This window comes from Rhipicephalus microplus, chromosome X (genome assembly GCF_043290135.1).
Source record: "Rhipicephalus microplus isolate Deutch F79 chromosome X, USDA_Rmic, whole genome shotgun sequence".
In the NCBI taxonomy this organism is placed as follows: Eukaryota; Metazoa; Arthropoda; class Arachnida; order Ixodida; family Ixodidae; genus Rhipicephalus; species Rhipicephalus microplus.
In genome coordinates this window covers 35,879,090-35,895,648 of record NC_134710.1, presented here as the reverse complement: position 1 = coordinate 35,895,648, position 16,559 = coordinate 35,879,090, and the positions used below count along the sequence as shown (strand labels likewise).

General features: G+C 44.4%; 1 protein-coding gene across 5 annotated transcripts in view; it reads right to left on the bottom strand.

Annotated features, from left to right (window-relative positions):
• LOC119175798 (armadillo repeat-containing protein 8) overlaps window positions 1–16,559 on the bottom strand; it is a 102,412-nt gene that overhangs the window by 3,518 nt on the left and 82,335 nt on the right. For 2 of the 5 annotated variants that reach the window (XM_037426775.2, XM_037426777.2), the window contains 3 exons: window positions 10,076–10,336; window positions 3,981–4,172; window positions 3,235–3,307 (listed from right to left, as the gene is read on the bottom strand). In XM_037426775.2, coding sequence (XP_037282672.2) covers window positions 3,235–3,307; window positions 3,981–4,172; window positions 10,076–10,336 — 526 coding nt within the window. The remainder of the gene's footprint in view (window positions 1–3,234; window positions 3,308–3,980; window positions 4,173–10,075; window positions 10,337–16,559) is intronic. The other 3 variants (XM_037426776.2, XM_037426778.2, XM_037426779.2) reach the window with 2 other exon arrangements.

Below are 16,559 nucleotides of genomic sequence, written 5' to 3'. Positions count from 1 at the left end.
ACCTCTTTGCTGATAGCGCCACGAAGACACAGCGGCACAAAAACAAAGCGCGTGGCGTCCAAAATGGCCCTCGCGCTGCATCATGAAACACGCCGCGCGCTCGCCATCTCGGACCTATGCAAAATGCAACGGCACCCACCGCGCCGACGGCACGTTGTGTACCCGCAACGTCTAATACAATATTTGTGCACTGCCATCCGATGCTGCATTTTCATTGTTGGGTTCGTTGTTGTGAATTTGTTGGGACACCTGCTGCGCAAAGCGCGTTCGGCCGGTACGCTAGCTACACGGCTGGATATTAACAGCATGCGCTGGAGCATTGGAAACGAGCGGCTGGATGACACTTCAATGTCGATTCATGCACTTTCATTACGGGACGAAACAAAAATAGCATCAAGCTAAACGGATCAAAAGAAGTAAAGTCGTCACCTTAAATTTTCGCTGTTGTAACTGCCGTGACTTTTTTTCACCAACGTAATGCACCCTCCCCCTAATTTGGAGTCAACTTTTCTGAAAGAAAGCTGGGTTCATTACGCGAGTAAGTACGGTATATTAGAACGCCAACCTATGTGCAAGAGAAAATCTGATTTATAGAGGGATTCTTTACATCACGTGCATCCATTTATAGTGGAACACCTGCAGGCTCTTATCGCAAAAAACAAAAATTTACCGAACAAAGTAAGAGTTCACTTGTTTCTCATGAAAAACAAAGCAATGCTTCACTGCATGGCATGAGCAATGAAGCAGCACCTCAGTTTTGATTTTTTCTGTCTATGTGAATAAAAACATTTTGTACTAAATTTATAATTTTTTATACTGTTCCTGGGTCATTTATCTTCAAAATGTATATTCTGAATTTTCTTTGTGTTCAACATTTTTGCATATATAGTGCTTTTTTATTGCACTGTTTACCAGCTGGCAACTGAAAATTTCACACCTTTCACATTTTTATACATACCAAAATATTTTTGTTGCTTGAGACCTTGTATTTTTTGAAAGAGCATTTCATTGTGGCAAATGTGATATGCTGCAATGCGTGCTGGCATACTTTTCAAGCTGGCAAAAGCTATTTTTCCCCGAGACATATGAAAAATAGCCATTCTCGCCCGGTAACGAAAGAGTTAAGGTATAGGCCCAATATGTTTGGTCAAAATTCGGAGACACCTACACGCTCATAGGTGATATATTAACATTTTTTTAATATAGAGATTTATTTTTACTTTCACTTTTATCCACAGAAGGTCATACACACAAGCAATGGGACAAAGAATAAAATGAAAAGCAGGGGGAAATGAATGTTCTTTTCCCTGCTTTTAATAGTACAAGCAGGCAAAATAAGTAACATTAATCAGAAAGATGCAACATAAATTGACATAGGGGAAAACACACGATTATAATCGAATAACCACTTGGTAAGGGTCTTGACTAGGGCACATTTAATACCTTCAGGTAACATACGAGGATTTACTAGTCAGCTTCTGCCTTTTAAACATTTATTCCATCTGATGCTAGTGGTGAAAAGCACCAAGTTGAGTTAATAGTTTACTACTAAGTTGAGTATTTTCGATAAAGTAAATACAGTCGAATCTCATTAATTCGAACATGCTTAATTTGAACTTCCGGTTAATTTGAACTCACGATGAGGCCCAGTCAAAGCTATGTGTAACTCGATGGGCAAAAACGCCCAGTAATTCGAACACGCAAGCACTTTCGACGGTTAATTCAGACATACCGCGCTCTGAAAGTGCTCTCAGCACCCCGCCCAATCCTGCGGCGGCACCTCCGACACCTCAACGTTGAGTGCGAAGGAAAGGAAAAGGAAAGAAAAGGCTGCGGTGGAATGTTTGCTCTCTCTCAAATGCCGATTTGGGACGCGCCTGTGCACTCTTCTCTCTTTTCCGCCCTTGCCACGTAAAAACTCTTCTCCTTCCAACGCCACGTGCAGAGAGAGAGAGAGAGAAAAAAAACCAGTGTCGTGGAGTGTGGTTCCTTCTCATGCGCCGGTGTCACGCGTCTCCCTTTCCCGTCCCTGCCAAGTAACCCTTCTTTCAAAAACGTGTGCAAAAAGAGCAAAATAAAAAACTGCCGTGGATTTTTGTTTATCTCAAATGCCGATCTGCTTCTCTCCGTGTTGAGACGCTCCTCCTTTCTTGTCACGTGCTGGCCATGCTGTGGCTTCGGCACAGAGGGTAGTAGCGGCAATGCAGTCGTCTTTGAGTGTCGGCGCTGGACATTGTTGCGCGCAACTTCTCTAGCCCAGGAGAATGCTGAAGCCGAAGTAGACATGCTTTGCAAGCTGCGTATGAAATTGATTGACTCGCTGCAAGGCAAACGTGTGCAGATGGGCATCACCAATTACTTCAATTAATGACGTATGTCCTGTGATTTGTGAATAAATGTAAGTCTTCTGAAACTTCTCCCTCGTGTGTTAGCTCAATGCACATGCGCCACTGCATGGGGAGCCCTCCGTTTACTTCGCTTTCATTAATTCGAACTTCTTTTAATTCGAACAAATTTTCGGGCCCCTTCGAGTTCGAATTATCCACATTCGACTGTACCTAGAATCAGTGATGCCATTCAATACAGTCCTGGTAGCATCATATTACAGCTTCACTGCCTATGGAGACACTACTGTCTCTTATTCCAATGTTGCTTTTCCAACATGGCTCACATGTCTCTAGGCATCTATTTTCCTCTCACGGCACAGGGCAATGCCAAAGCTGGTATGGTTGTACAGCTGAGAAAAAAAAGGTGAAAGGGTTCCTCCACTGGCACCACCTATTAGTGTGATGCTAGCTTCTTTGTTATAGTGGATGTAGACACTTCGTACGCTCGACAACGCTGTCCCATGGACAACGTCTTGTTCTCTTGAATGTGCCTGCACTAGTGACCAAGATTTTACCCGTAAATCGCTTATGTGCAGGTTTCTAGTAGGGTGAACATTGCTTGCTCAATATTCTGGCATAGCGAGTTTAACTTTCCTACCACAGTGTGTTCCACTGGCATACTACAAAAATTGTTTATTTTTCTAGCTGGCTTACTGAATAAAATATACAATATATACCCTTTAATTTTGCTGACACTACTAAGTACTTTGTTCTTTGAGCACTTGGATGCCCAACAAGCCATATTTAGTAAGTGCAGTGATTACTTGTAAAGACAAAATTTAATCCACCAGTCAAAACTCTTCACATTCTAGTATAGAAAAATACTTCGCTGTGAAGCAAAACCTACCTTCTTCTTCACTCCATACCAGGTTGGATATGCAGAATGTAGCAGCTATCTGAAGCTTCACATTAGAGTGTGCCTATAGGTAAAGAGACAGAAACACATTTTCTTCTTGTGGATATTCGCAGGAAAGGTATTCAAAAAAAGGAGTTCTAGATAACCCTGAATATCATTACTCAGTAGTAATACTCTTGGGCGGGCTAGCTACACTTAGCAATTTCAGCTCTTGTGCATGTATAAAGAACGAGTTCCTGCATAAGACAATTCACTTTGGGGTACAATTAGCATCACAACAACAGCATCCTAAATCTAGAGTTCTAAATAACTAGACTTTCACAGAGAAGTGCTAAATCTAGAGTCCTAAATAACTACACTTTCACAGAGAAGTGAGTGATGGTACAGTTAAACCTAATAACGACTGAGCTGCACTCACAGCCAAAAGGTTTTCAGACGAAAAAAACATTTGGTCAATTGACACAATCAGTCCTATTCGTCATTACCAGAGGTACATTGGTGGAGCGAATTGTCGAGGCCATGGCGGATAACCTCAACACCACACCGTATGGCAGCAGGTGGCACAGCAATGACTCTTTCTCTTACTCCACCACGCGCTGCTGATCCCAGAACACCATAACACTATCAAGTTATCCTGCAGTAAGTGCATGTTTAAATTACAGTGTGAGGAACCTTTTCTACTTCTAATCAGACACGGTGGTTTTGCAACAAAAAATAATCTAACATGCTTTGCTCACAATGTAGGTGGTGAGCTTCTTCAGGACATCTTCATTGGCCATGATGAAAGCCTTCGCTGTGTCGCCATCTGCAATATTAGCCAAGATGCACAATGCCTGCTCCTTCACATCGGCACTGTGATCCCCTTCAAGAATAAGGATCACTGCCTGCATAATCTGTGTTCCATGGCTGTCCATGATGTGGTCGATGTGCTGCACAACAGAAGCGAAGAAATGCACACCTTTGCACTTCGCGATATAGTCACTCACTGAAAATGTGTATATAAAACCTGCTTAATGACTACACTATGTACCAACAAGGCATTTCTAAATGACTGTGAAGATACATTTTGCTTACTTACTAAACCATGAACATTCCCATTCCCTCAAACACTTACCTGCTGATAAAAAAAGAAAAGAATGTAATTTTAAATGTTACTTTTCTGCAAGGACGAATTTTACCAACAATCACAATATGCTAAGTGATTTATAAGTGTCACTAGGGATGTGCAAATAGTCCCCTAAGACGTTAAAGTAACACACCAAATATTGGAATAACCAATCACAAGATTTTTTTTACGCACGCCTGATAATTTCTATCAAGCAGGGATAAAAGGCCCCTTTTGTCTGTCTTTGGGTGGAGGAGCCTGGGGGAAGGCTGCGTCGGTAGAGCAGCAACTTGAGAACTTTGACCATAAGGGCGCGGTAGCTGGCGCTGACGCGCATGCTCTCTCGGCAGACATCTATCTGCAAACAGCTCGTGTCCTTCTTGTCTCTGTGTCCTCGTTTTGTTCTCGCGCTATAACTATCGTAAGGCTAACTTACTTCGCAGTCAGTGGTGCAATTTTATACGCGTTCCAAATCCGGATCAAGGCATTCTGTTCCATCTAGTCGCTCGTGATTGGCCCATTTGAGCCATGACGAATGCTGTGACATTAGATGTCACATGAGCCAAATTTGGACAGAGGCGTTTTGCTCCATTGAGTCACACACGATTGGCCCATTTGAACTGTGACGAATGCCGTGACGTTCTATGTCACGTGAGCCAAGGTGTCACGTGTCTGTTTTCGTCCGTTTCTCGGATGAAGGTGACAGAATGGTCAGAGAGACCGTATGAAACGTAACGAATGGATTGAAATGGCTGCGAGGCAGCATGGATTGGATATAAAGGTAAGCGCTTTGCGCCTTTCAGTATCCGGGTACTTTGAGAACATGGCGTCGCAGCGAGACTTATGCTCTTACGCTGTGAATCACTCCCCCCTCCATTGTTGTTGTTTTGGTCCGTTGTCGTAGACAGACACACGCACGGGCTGACAATCAGATAGACAACTCGATGGACAGACAGACAGACTTACGCATGGACAGACAAACAAACAGGCAGACGGATGGATGGACAGACAGACACAGACAGACTTCGACAGACAGACACAGGCAGCTTCGCCCCACTCATCATCATTCACTCCGTGGTGCTACTAGCCTGCTGCGTCCTTTCCAGAGACACTGAGTGCGTCCGTCACGGATACTGAGCGCGTCCTTCGCAAGACAGAAACACGGCGCACGTCCCATAGAGACACTCGACTCCTCTCTCTTCACACGGGGCGCGTCCCACAGCGATACTGGACACGTCACGTTTAAATTGTGCTCAATTGGTCCTCAAGCCAACGTCAAAATTGTGATGCAGGCCTCCATTTCCCACATTGGCTGTTCGCTTCCCACATTGGCTGTTTGCTTTCCCTCATCCTTGCTGCCGATTCGAACCACCCACTTTCTGACGTAACGAACGGAACGCCTCCGTCCGGATTTGGAACGTGTATAAAATTGCACCACACGTCACAAAGTACAACAGCCACTTCGCTCCATGGAGCCGCCTTATTCCCTCACGCCCAGCTTTTTGAAGAATTACACGATATCAAATTTAACAGAGTTTTCAGATCAAAAAAACATTTGGTCAATTGACACAATCAGTCCTATTCGTCATTACCAGAGGTGCATTGGTGGAGCGAATTGTCGAGGCCATGGCGGATAACCTCAACACCACACCATATGGCAGCAGGTGGCGCAGCAATGACTTTCTCTTACTCCACCACGCGCTGCTGATCAAATTTAACAGAGTTAGCTGATAGCTTTACTTCATATAACATTCCAATTTGTTGTTGTAGCATTCATTGCGTCGCCCTTGCACCGAAACTGTGAGTGTTTCGTGTCATCACCAACGTCACAGTGAGCACGTAGGTGATGATGATGATGATAATAAGAGCTCGCTTGGGCTCGCCACGTCATGGATGACTGCATATGGAGGTCCCAAAGACCACCCGGGACCAGCTTCAGTGTAATAATGTGTTCGGGAGCAGAACAGCGTAGCAGAAGCGGTTTGGCGCAGCCCGGCACAATTGGCGCAGCACTTTTCACCCCCGAGCTCGATTCAGTTCTCGAATCGAACCACCAGTGTTTCAAAATCCTAACAATTTTGAAGAGCACAGAATCAAAAAAGCACAACAAAACACAAAACTGGACATATAAGAATGTAACATACCACAGCACACCATGCCACTATGGGAGCCAGTGTTTTTTGGGAAACCACGAACAACAACAATGTGTTAAAAAAAAGGGATATTACTTATATATGCCACGGCTGTCATCTATCAACAAAATATATTGTCGATGTTTCACAGGATACTAGATATGTACCACACATACCCCAACCAGTGCTCTTTTTTGCTCTGCCACCATTATCGCTAACACCGACACTTCAGAATTGGTTGCAAAAGTATATACAGATGCAAATCAGCCACTAAGGCTGCCTTTCTCAGCTTTGTACCGTATATACTCCCAAAATCCTTGCACTTTTTTTGGCGAAAAACGGATGGAATGTTGGGGTGCGGGGAAAACTTTCCACGAAAACTTACAGAGCTAACAAGAAAACGAAGTGGCCGCAAATTGATAGTCTTACACCAGCAACTAACAGCAAGCTTTGAGAAGTACTAATTAAAATTTACCAAAACAATAAAAGCAGAGGTTCAACACAAGGCAAGATTTATTTCAGACATAAAAAGTGCAATCAAATAGTCGAGAATTAAAATACCATACGCAAAGCTTGTGGGCGTAGCGGTAGCGTTCGTCGCTCAACAAGAGCCCTCAAAAGGTAAGCATAGGATGTCAGTATTGGGCTGATGGCTATTTAAAAGAATCGTCCACAGTTTCCTTCTGAAGAAATAAAGTTAGTCATCAATCCCAGTCTTAAGCACACGGCAGGCCCAACGCGTCTTGGTGGCTTTCAGCTGCCGTCACCAGTACCAAACACAAAACTTGTCGACTCCGAAGGGCCTACCGGTGGCCCTGTTGCCGTTGTTTAGTGCATGATTAATCACTTTCAACTTGAAAGCAGCCGTGTAGCTTCAGCATCGCCTCATAATGTCACAAGATTACCGACACAACATACAAAACAAGTCGCAACGCGCCCTTTCCACTTTGGCTTGGCTTGATTTGGATTGAATCTCTGTGCAATAATAGTACGTTTGATGCTTAAGAGATGGTGCCAGATGGCGTGCACAATCATCATCAACGGCTGGAACGAGCAGACGACATTATTGCGGCCATTTTCGGGGGTGTGATAATTACTCGAGGAAAAAAAAAGTTATATTTTTGTTGGGCGATGTGAGGGGTGCGAGAATTACGCGAGTAAATACGGTATATTTCACTGATCCCAGAGTTTAAAACAAGATGTTAAATTGATCCTAAGGTTCCTTTTGTGCTTTTAATAAGGCAGGCTTTGTAATGTGCAATTCAGCAATAAATTTTTCTATGCACAAGTAGCAGAAAGAAAAATTTTGCAGAAAAACCTGCACGTTATTTGAAAACTATCGGAAAACATGAAATAATCTGTCACTGTAGTACAGTGACAGTGATTGGGTATTGCCCTGAATATCGCAGGTAGAATCTCCGCTGTGGCAATCGCATTTCGATGGAAGTGAAATGTTAAAAAATTTCAATGTATGCAAAATGCTAAAGGCACATATACTGTGCAATGTCAGTTGATATTAAAGAACACCAGATGGTTAATTAAAATTTTTAAAGCCCTCCACTGCGGCGTGCCTCAATCATATTGTGATTTTGGCACGTAAAACCCTAGATATTATGAAAACATTAAGTATACAATTGGATTTGATTCTGTACAGATTTGTATTTCATCATGTCTAATAAAAAAAGGTGCTGGCATTCACATATGCCTACCAATTCCATTTAGTATTTCAATACCTGAGGGCCGTTAGCAGCACGAATGCTTGCCACAGTGAGCTGAGAAATAGATAGAAGGGCTATTTTCTTAGCGTGAAGGAAACTGTTCAATGAGAAGCCTGATCAGTTAAGCAGTTCTGCAATGCATTCGGAATAGATGTGAGCATTTATGAATTTGAGATGTGTAGTAATCACGGTTAAAAAAAAAACCATTCAGATAAAATTATATGTGGTTGTACCTACCGTGTTTACTCGATTCTACCGCGCCCTCGATTGTAACGCGCACCCGATTTCCACCGAGAAAAAAAAAACAACAACGTAAGACATCGATTGCAACGCGCACCCATTTTTCTCGCTGGCCTGCACGATCCCACCACTCGAAAAAACGACTCCTTTCGGGAGCGTCTTCCATTTAAATATGAGGTACGGGCAAAGCTTGTGCCCATCTGACGTGTAACAGAGCACTGCCGTCACTGTAGTTTTACCGTGGACCGATGTCAGCACGCGAACTTGCTTCGCCCCCTTCTTCTAGACGGTTGTGGTGCCAGGCATGTCGAAGTAAAGAGGCGTCTGATCGGCATTCCCGATTTGCCCAAGCAGGTAGCCGTTGTTGTGCCACAAGTTTAGGAGGAACCTCTGAAAACTGTGAAGCTTTTCATCGTACTCCTCCGCAAAACTTTTCGCATATGCATGTTCCCCTTCGGAGGGAAAAGCCTTTCCTCTTCATAAAGTTAGTTAGCCAGCCCCTGCTCGCTTTAAACTGGTTCCGCATTAGACCTTTTTTTAAGACTAATTGCATAGCCCGCACTTGGAGCAATTCTGTCGTCACGGGCCGCTGTGCCGCTGGCTGCTAGAGCACATACTCGCCGAGCAGCTCTTTAATTTACGGAAACCGACCCTGCTGTGGTCCACTGAAGCCTTTGCGTGAAGCTTTGCTGTCGACAATCTTCTGCTTTTGTTTCCGCCGGTCCTGCACGCACATTTCGGGAACTCCGAACGACCGCGATTCGGCCCGATTTCCGTCCGTTTCTGCACACGCGATGACTTTTCTTTTAAAAGCGGCATCGTGGTGCACGCGAGTTTTTGGAGTCGGCCCTTCCACGCCGTCAATGCTAATGCACTACTAGATGACGAACTCCTCAGCACACGTACGAAGTGCCGCACATGGGAAACACATAGGCAGAAATGGCCGACGCACGTAGGGGGCGGCCATTTTGGATTTGCCGATGGCAATAGATTGACCGTAATTTTTTTGTTCGTACTCGATTCTAACGCGCATGCGATTTATGAACTCCCTTAACCGGGAAAAATGTGCGCGTTAGATTCGAGTAATTACGGTAATTATGTATACACGGGGCAATTAAAAAAAAATTCGATCATTTATCAGAAGATCGGTCGTAATGCTATCCACCAAATTCCTGCTAAAGCAGATGCCCCTGTGGGGGTGTCTACAGCAAATACAAATGTGACCCCAAGTCTTGCATGGCAAGAGCTCTCATTTCCTTAATTGTTTCTGTAATGTATTGAGCCTGCACTACAAGCTGCAACTTGGTGCAATACACTTAATGTCCATGGCACACACTTCTATCACGTGATTACAAAGGTCAGTGACAACACTTTAAGATGTGGAGCTCACAGCTCCTGTTGGAAAAGAGGATGTGGTTTTTTGCTTGAATTGGTGATCATGATCATTTCCTCCCATCACATGTCCAATGCTATCAGAGAATTGACCAAAATGCATTTTCCATTCCTCCAATACACCAAATAAATGGACCTTTTATGCACAACACATTTCCAAGTTCTTATGATCATAGGGCTTATATGTGCAGTTACTAGCATATACTTATTGGTATCACAACGAAAACAAGGGCAGAGAAACGGACCTGCTTTATGGAGAGCAAGTTGCGCAGAAGGCCAAGCGTTTTCATGAGCACACTGACATCAGGGTCTGAGAAAAGCCTGAAGACTTGGTCAGTGCCCAGAGTGGACAGGATCTGCGACTTGATTTTCTGGTCCGCTTGGAAGGCCATGTTCATAAGGGCCCAGACACCGTTGAGTCGCAGGGCCGGCTCATCTCTGCGGGTCAGGCCACAAAGCAGCTCCACAGCTCCACACTCCAGGATGGGCTGTAGGTGGGCACAGTGCTGGGCCCAGTCAGTCCCCTCAGGGCACGCACGCAAGCGCCACGCAGCAATGCTGGCACCAGCAGTGCAAGCAGAGCAGGTGGGGGTAGCAGCAGAGGATTTGGGGAAGGAACCCCCCCCCCCAGCAACATTCCTGTGCTCAACTCTTTACAGCTAGCTTCCCGACTATTAATAGCCAATTCCTATTAGGATGAACAGTGCAAATGCTCCAAACTGCATTTCTATTTATGGGTCACATTTGATATATGAAGTCACAGGAGAAACTCGTTCCAAACTGATGCAACTTAATAGGCAATTACTGCAAATATTTCTGGCAGTATGCATGTGAAAGAGAAACTGAAATAAGCACAATAAGTTTTGCTATGACACCCACATATTATTCCCTGTCGAGCTAGAAACATAAGTGATGGCCGGAGGTAACACAAATGCATGACAGGCATCATCGTCGCTCCTACAGCATAATGTTGACAACAGTGAGTGCTCGGTATCCTAACCTGCATCGCCTTGCTTTGGCTTCCACCATCAAAACTTCCAGCATCCGATCATATTGAAACACTGCATAAGTGTCTACGGAGCTAACAATGATAAAATCCATAAACAGGGGTTGTGTGCTCGAGCCGAGGTTTCAACAAATGAACTTGTCTTCTTCAAGGCTTGAACACTTGTTGAAACATCATCTCGAGCAGACAGCCCCTGTTTACAGAGTTTTTTTTCATCGCAAGTTTCCATTGTGCCTTTCCTGCCGTTTTATGAAGCTAGCAATTATATTGGCATGTGAAACATGGGAATGGTGCTACGGTGGTAACATGGAAAAACAAGCACCCAGAATCATGGTGTACAGTTATGGCAACCCAGCACTTTGCATGAAAACAAGCTTTACGGCATGCATGTGGATGAGGCTCACTAACCGAAAGCACACACTGTGCCTTGAACAGTTGTACCACAACAATGAATAAATAATCCAGCACATATGCTGTACAAAAGCCTGCATGCTTATGCCAGCACTCAGGAATTCAATATGCATGAAGAGCCTGGGCAAAGCAATGGAGATAAAAATGGTACTCCCTTCCAATGCCTTCTTTACTTTAATTCTTTCCCCCTCATTTTCTAACTATTCTCGCTAGAAGTGAAGAGCAAGCAATTATTGAATTCTACCAGTATTAACATATGGGGCAGAAACTTGGAGACTAGAAGAGAGACTTGAGAAAAAGTGGAAAACTGTATACCAAGCGATAGATGGACAAACATTAGGCTAAATGTTTAGATACAGGAAGACAACTATCCGCTCATTACATGCCACACCATTGCATGGTCAGCAGTGATTTGGACGTGAGAAAGCCTTACTGCAAACACTCCGAAATGAAACATATACCTACAGCAAGCATTGGGACTCCAAGCAAGTATAGAAGGCGACACACAGCAAGCAAATGCAAAGGGATAACCAGCTCTATACAGCAATAGTGTTTCGATGAATCAGTACTTTTCTTTTGCGCAGTAGCAGATATGTGTACAAATTCACCAACATGCATTGGGGGAAAGCAAACTAGTCATTCAATCTGCTGCGATTCCCCGGACAAGGTTTCAAAATGCTTCTCGGTGTAGTCACAGCACTCCCTCTGTGCGATAAAGAACGCTTTTCTGGACATTCCATCATATCCCTCGTGGCAAGCAGGCAAGTTATACCACTCTGCTCTTCACCTGCCGCAGTTTTTTTTTGCTTGCTAATGAGACACGATGACTATTCCAAAAACTTGTAAGGCTACTTTACAGTCGTAACATAGAAACATGAAACCAATGAAATTTGCTACATAAACTAAGTTTTACCCTGTAAGTATGAGCTCATTACATCAAGTTTTGACGGTAATACATACTGATGATGATGTGTGGCACTTTGTGGCGCAAGAGCCAATTGATGGCCAAAGAGCGCCATTTCGATGAATAGAGATGCGGACAATGATATGTTGCATGGCTGTAGAGGGGCCTTAAAATTCCTCGCGATAATGCGGGTAAAAACATAAGTATTAAGATCATGACAGTGGCGTGATATGCATAGTAAAAAGGGTGACAAAGGTTTTGATAATAAAAACATGTAAAAATATTTGGCACTAGCACAAGTGCCTCATCAGCGCCCTTGTGTCCAAGGGCTGCGAGGCAAGTGCTTTTAAATGTAGTCACTGCAGCAGCAACCTCTCTTGAGAGGTCACGCTATGCAATGCCTGGGTATATTACATGGTAAAAACCGACATCTCTTAAAAAAGCTAGCAATGATTTATGGGTGAAAAGTGGTTCCCTACCGACAAACATTGCGGGGTGTAATGGTATATGTTGTCTGTCGGTAGGGTAATGGAAAGTGTTGCCTTCTTAGAGTGTCTAATTGTTTACATTGGATTAAAACGTGAAGAACTGTTAATGCCTCACCACATTTATCACACAATGGTGGATCGCCACCGGACAAAAGATGTGTGTGTGTCGTGTATGTGTGTCCTATCCGGAGTCTTGTTAGTGTTACCTCTGTTAGACGTGATTTTGATACTGGTGGCCAATGGCCAAGGTGTGGCTTGATAACGTGTAGCTTGTTTTGTGTGCGTCTATCCCACTTGCTCTGCCAGTAGTCCCTGAGCTTTCGTTTGAGAGACGGCTTAAGATCAAGGGGCGGGATCGATATGAGTGTAGTGGCACTGATTTCGTGGACGGATGCAGCAAGCTGATCCGCCATCACGTTGCCTTGAATCTCTCGGTGCCCTGGCACCCAGCACACTACAACATGTTGGTTGAGTGTGTAGAGTGTGCATAAAATGGAGTAAAGTGAGACGAGGACAGGGTTTTTTTGTTTTTTAAGACTGTGCAGACCACATTGAGGGAGTCTGTATAAATAACTGCTTTTTGTATTTGTAATTGTTTGATGTGTTTAGCTGCCACAAGTATCACGTAAGCTTCCGCTGTGAAGATACTTGTGCCTGGATGTAGAGGGCCAGCATCCGAAAAGGAAGGGCCAACAGCAGCGTAGGACACAGAGGAGTTGGACTTAGAGGAATCTGTAAATAACTCAGGACGTGTGTATTTGTGTTGAAGTTCCAGGAAGTATGTTCGGATATGGGAATAGGCGCATGTTTAGTAACTTCTAGGAAAGACACATCGCAATCTATAGTCTGCCACTGCCACGGCGGCGGGTATGCTACAGGAGCCATTAAACTGTGTTCAAGTGACACTCCAGTGTCCTCAGCTAGACCCTTCAGGCGAACTGAGAATGGCTGCCTCATCGAAGGCCTGTTTTGAAACAGAAGAGAGCTCGACAAATGAATAATAGTAGAGTATGAGGGGTGCTTCTTGTCTGCTTTCACCTTAAGAAAATAAACAAAGGACATGTAAGTTCTCTGCAGATGAAGCGACCACTCATTTGACTCAACGTAAAGGCTTTCTACGGGGCTGGTGCGAAAGCACCCGTAGAAAGGCGGATGCCCAAATGGTGCACAGGGTCCAGCATCTTCAAAGCACTTTGAGTCGCAGTGATAAACAACGGCCCCATAATCTAAGCGGGTGCGAATGAAGCTTCTATACAGGTTCATGAGACATTGCCTGTCACTACCCCACGTAGTACGTGACAACACTTTTATAACATTCATGGCTTTTAAACATTTTGTTTTTAAATACTTGGTGTGCGGTACGAAGGTCAACTTGTTGTCCAAGATTAAGCCTAAGAATTTATGCTCCGCATTGACAAACAGACGTTGACCATTCAGTTCAATGTCAGGTTCTGCGTGCACGCCTCTCTTTCGGGAGAACAAGACACAGGTGCTTTTTTCTGGGTTCAGCCGGAATCCGTTTTCCTCTGCCCATTTGGAGACCTTGTTTAAACCTAACTGAACCTGCCGCTCACACATTGCTAGGTTGCATGACTTAAAGCCAAGCTGGACGTCATCGACATATGTGGAATAAAACATGTTGCGGGGGATGGACAGGTGCAAAGAATTCATTTTGATAATAAAAAGTGTACAACTAAGTACACCACCTTGCGGTACTCCCGTTTCTTGCACAAATGTTTGGGAGAGAATACTGCCCACACGGACACGGAATTTCCGATTGGACAAGTAACTCTCGATTATGGAAAGCATTCTACCGCGCACACCCAGGTGAGACAAGTCTCTTAATATGCCAAAACGCCATGTTGTGTCGTAAGCCTTCTCGATATCGAGAAACACAGAGGGGAAGTATTGTTTGTGGACAAAAGCGTCTCGGATCTATGCCTCGATACGCACCAGATGGTCGGTGGTGGATCTACCCTCTCGAAACCAACATTGGTATTGGTCAAGCAGATTGTGTGTTTCAAGGAAATATAAAAGTCGGCGGTTTATCATTTCTTCAAAAAGTTGACAAAGGCAGCTGGTTAGTGCAATGGGCCTATAACTTGAAACTGAGGAAGGGTCCTTGCCCTGTTTCAAAATAGGGATAACAATAGCCTCTTTCCAGGAAGCAGGGATGGTGCCAGAAAGCCAGATAGCATTGTATAGAGAGGGAAAGTTTTTCGCGTTTTCAGCGGCAGGTTTTTCAACATTTCATACGTGACACGGTCGTAGCCTGGGGCAGAATTACTGCAAGAGTTTAGTGATGTTTGTAGCTCAGCTAAGTTGAAAGATTGGTTGTATGCCTCGTGATTTGTACACTTGTATTCTAGTTTCTGCTTTGCTATCTTTGCTTTATATCTTTGGAAAGCTCCAGTATAGTGTGACGAGCAAGCTAGACACTTGCTCGTAGTGTGCACCGAAGAAGTTCGCCTGATCTTCCAGGCTGTCACCCTGTGTGTTTACGAGTGGGAATGAGTGTACTTGTCTTCCTACTACCCTACGGACCATGTTCCAGACTTTAGCCTCTTGTGTATATGAATTTATCCCTGATAAAAACTTGTGCCAGCTTTCTCTTCTGGCCTGCCTACGAATTCTTCTACCTTGATACTTTATTTTCTTAAAGCTGTCAAGATTTTCGGCTGTCGGTGAATTTCGAAGCCACCTCCATGCCTTGTTCTGTTCCTTTCGCACATTCTGACACTCAGTGTTCCACCACGGGACGTGTCGTTTGCCGGGCAGTCCAGATGTTTGTAGAATGCACTTGGCTGCTGCGTCGGTGAGAAAAGCGGTGAAGTACTGCACAGCTTCATCTATGCCTAATTCGCATATGTCAGTCCAACTTATGTGAGTAATCTTTCGAAATTGTTCCCAGTCGGCTTTGTTTACCAGCCATTTGGGAACATGTGGAGGACATTCATATATTATTGGTGTACTCAAAACTAAAGGAAAATGGTCACTTCCATATGGATTATTTATGACTTTCCACTGAAGTAATGGTACAAGTGAAGGAGATGCGATACTGAGGTCTATGGAAGAGTAAGTTTTGTTGGCAAGGTTATAGTATCTTGCCTCTTTCCTATTCAACAGACAAGCACCTGATGAAATGAGGAATTGTTCAATGAGACGACCTCGTGCATCACAGCGAGAGTCACCCCACAGACCATTATGTGCGTTCAGGTCCCCAAGGACCAGATAAGGTTCAGGTAGTTCGTCTATTAAAGACTGAAAGTGAAGTTTTTCAAGACGGTGGTGCGGAGGTATGTACAGAGAGCAGACAGTGACAAGTTTGTTTAGAATAACTGCTCGGACAGCCACCGCCTCGAGGGAAGTTTGAAGGGATAATTGTGTGCATGCTATACCTTGACTAACTGTAACCGCTACACCACTGGATGGTGGCATGGCATCATCTCTATCCTTTCGGAAGATTACGTAGTTACGTAAAAAGTTTGTGTTTGTTCGTTTTAAGTGTGTCTCTTGTACACACAGCACTCTTGGATTGTGTTCATGGAGGAGCTCTTGTAAGTCATCGAGGTTTCGAAGAAGGCCTCGGATGTTCCACTGTAATATTTCTGTCTGCATATTTAAACAAGAGAGATGCTGCTGTGTGTACAAAGAGTATCCTGTGTTGGAGTGAGCTCGTTAATTCAGGTGGCAGGATGGTCGTCCGGCCCCGTTATTGTTTTTTTATTTTTCTTGGCGCACTCCAAGGAGGCGCGCCGCAGTTTTGGTACCAAGGGTACCGTTGTGTCCATTGCCTCCACGGAGGAACTGGGTGCCCGCACATGCGAGAGCTGGTGGTTCGGATTTTAGGCCTCGCCTGGTGAGGGGAGGCTTCGAGACCAGAGGACCCTGGAGTCTCCGCCCTCAATTCGCTAGGAGGC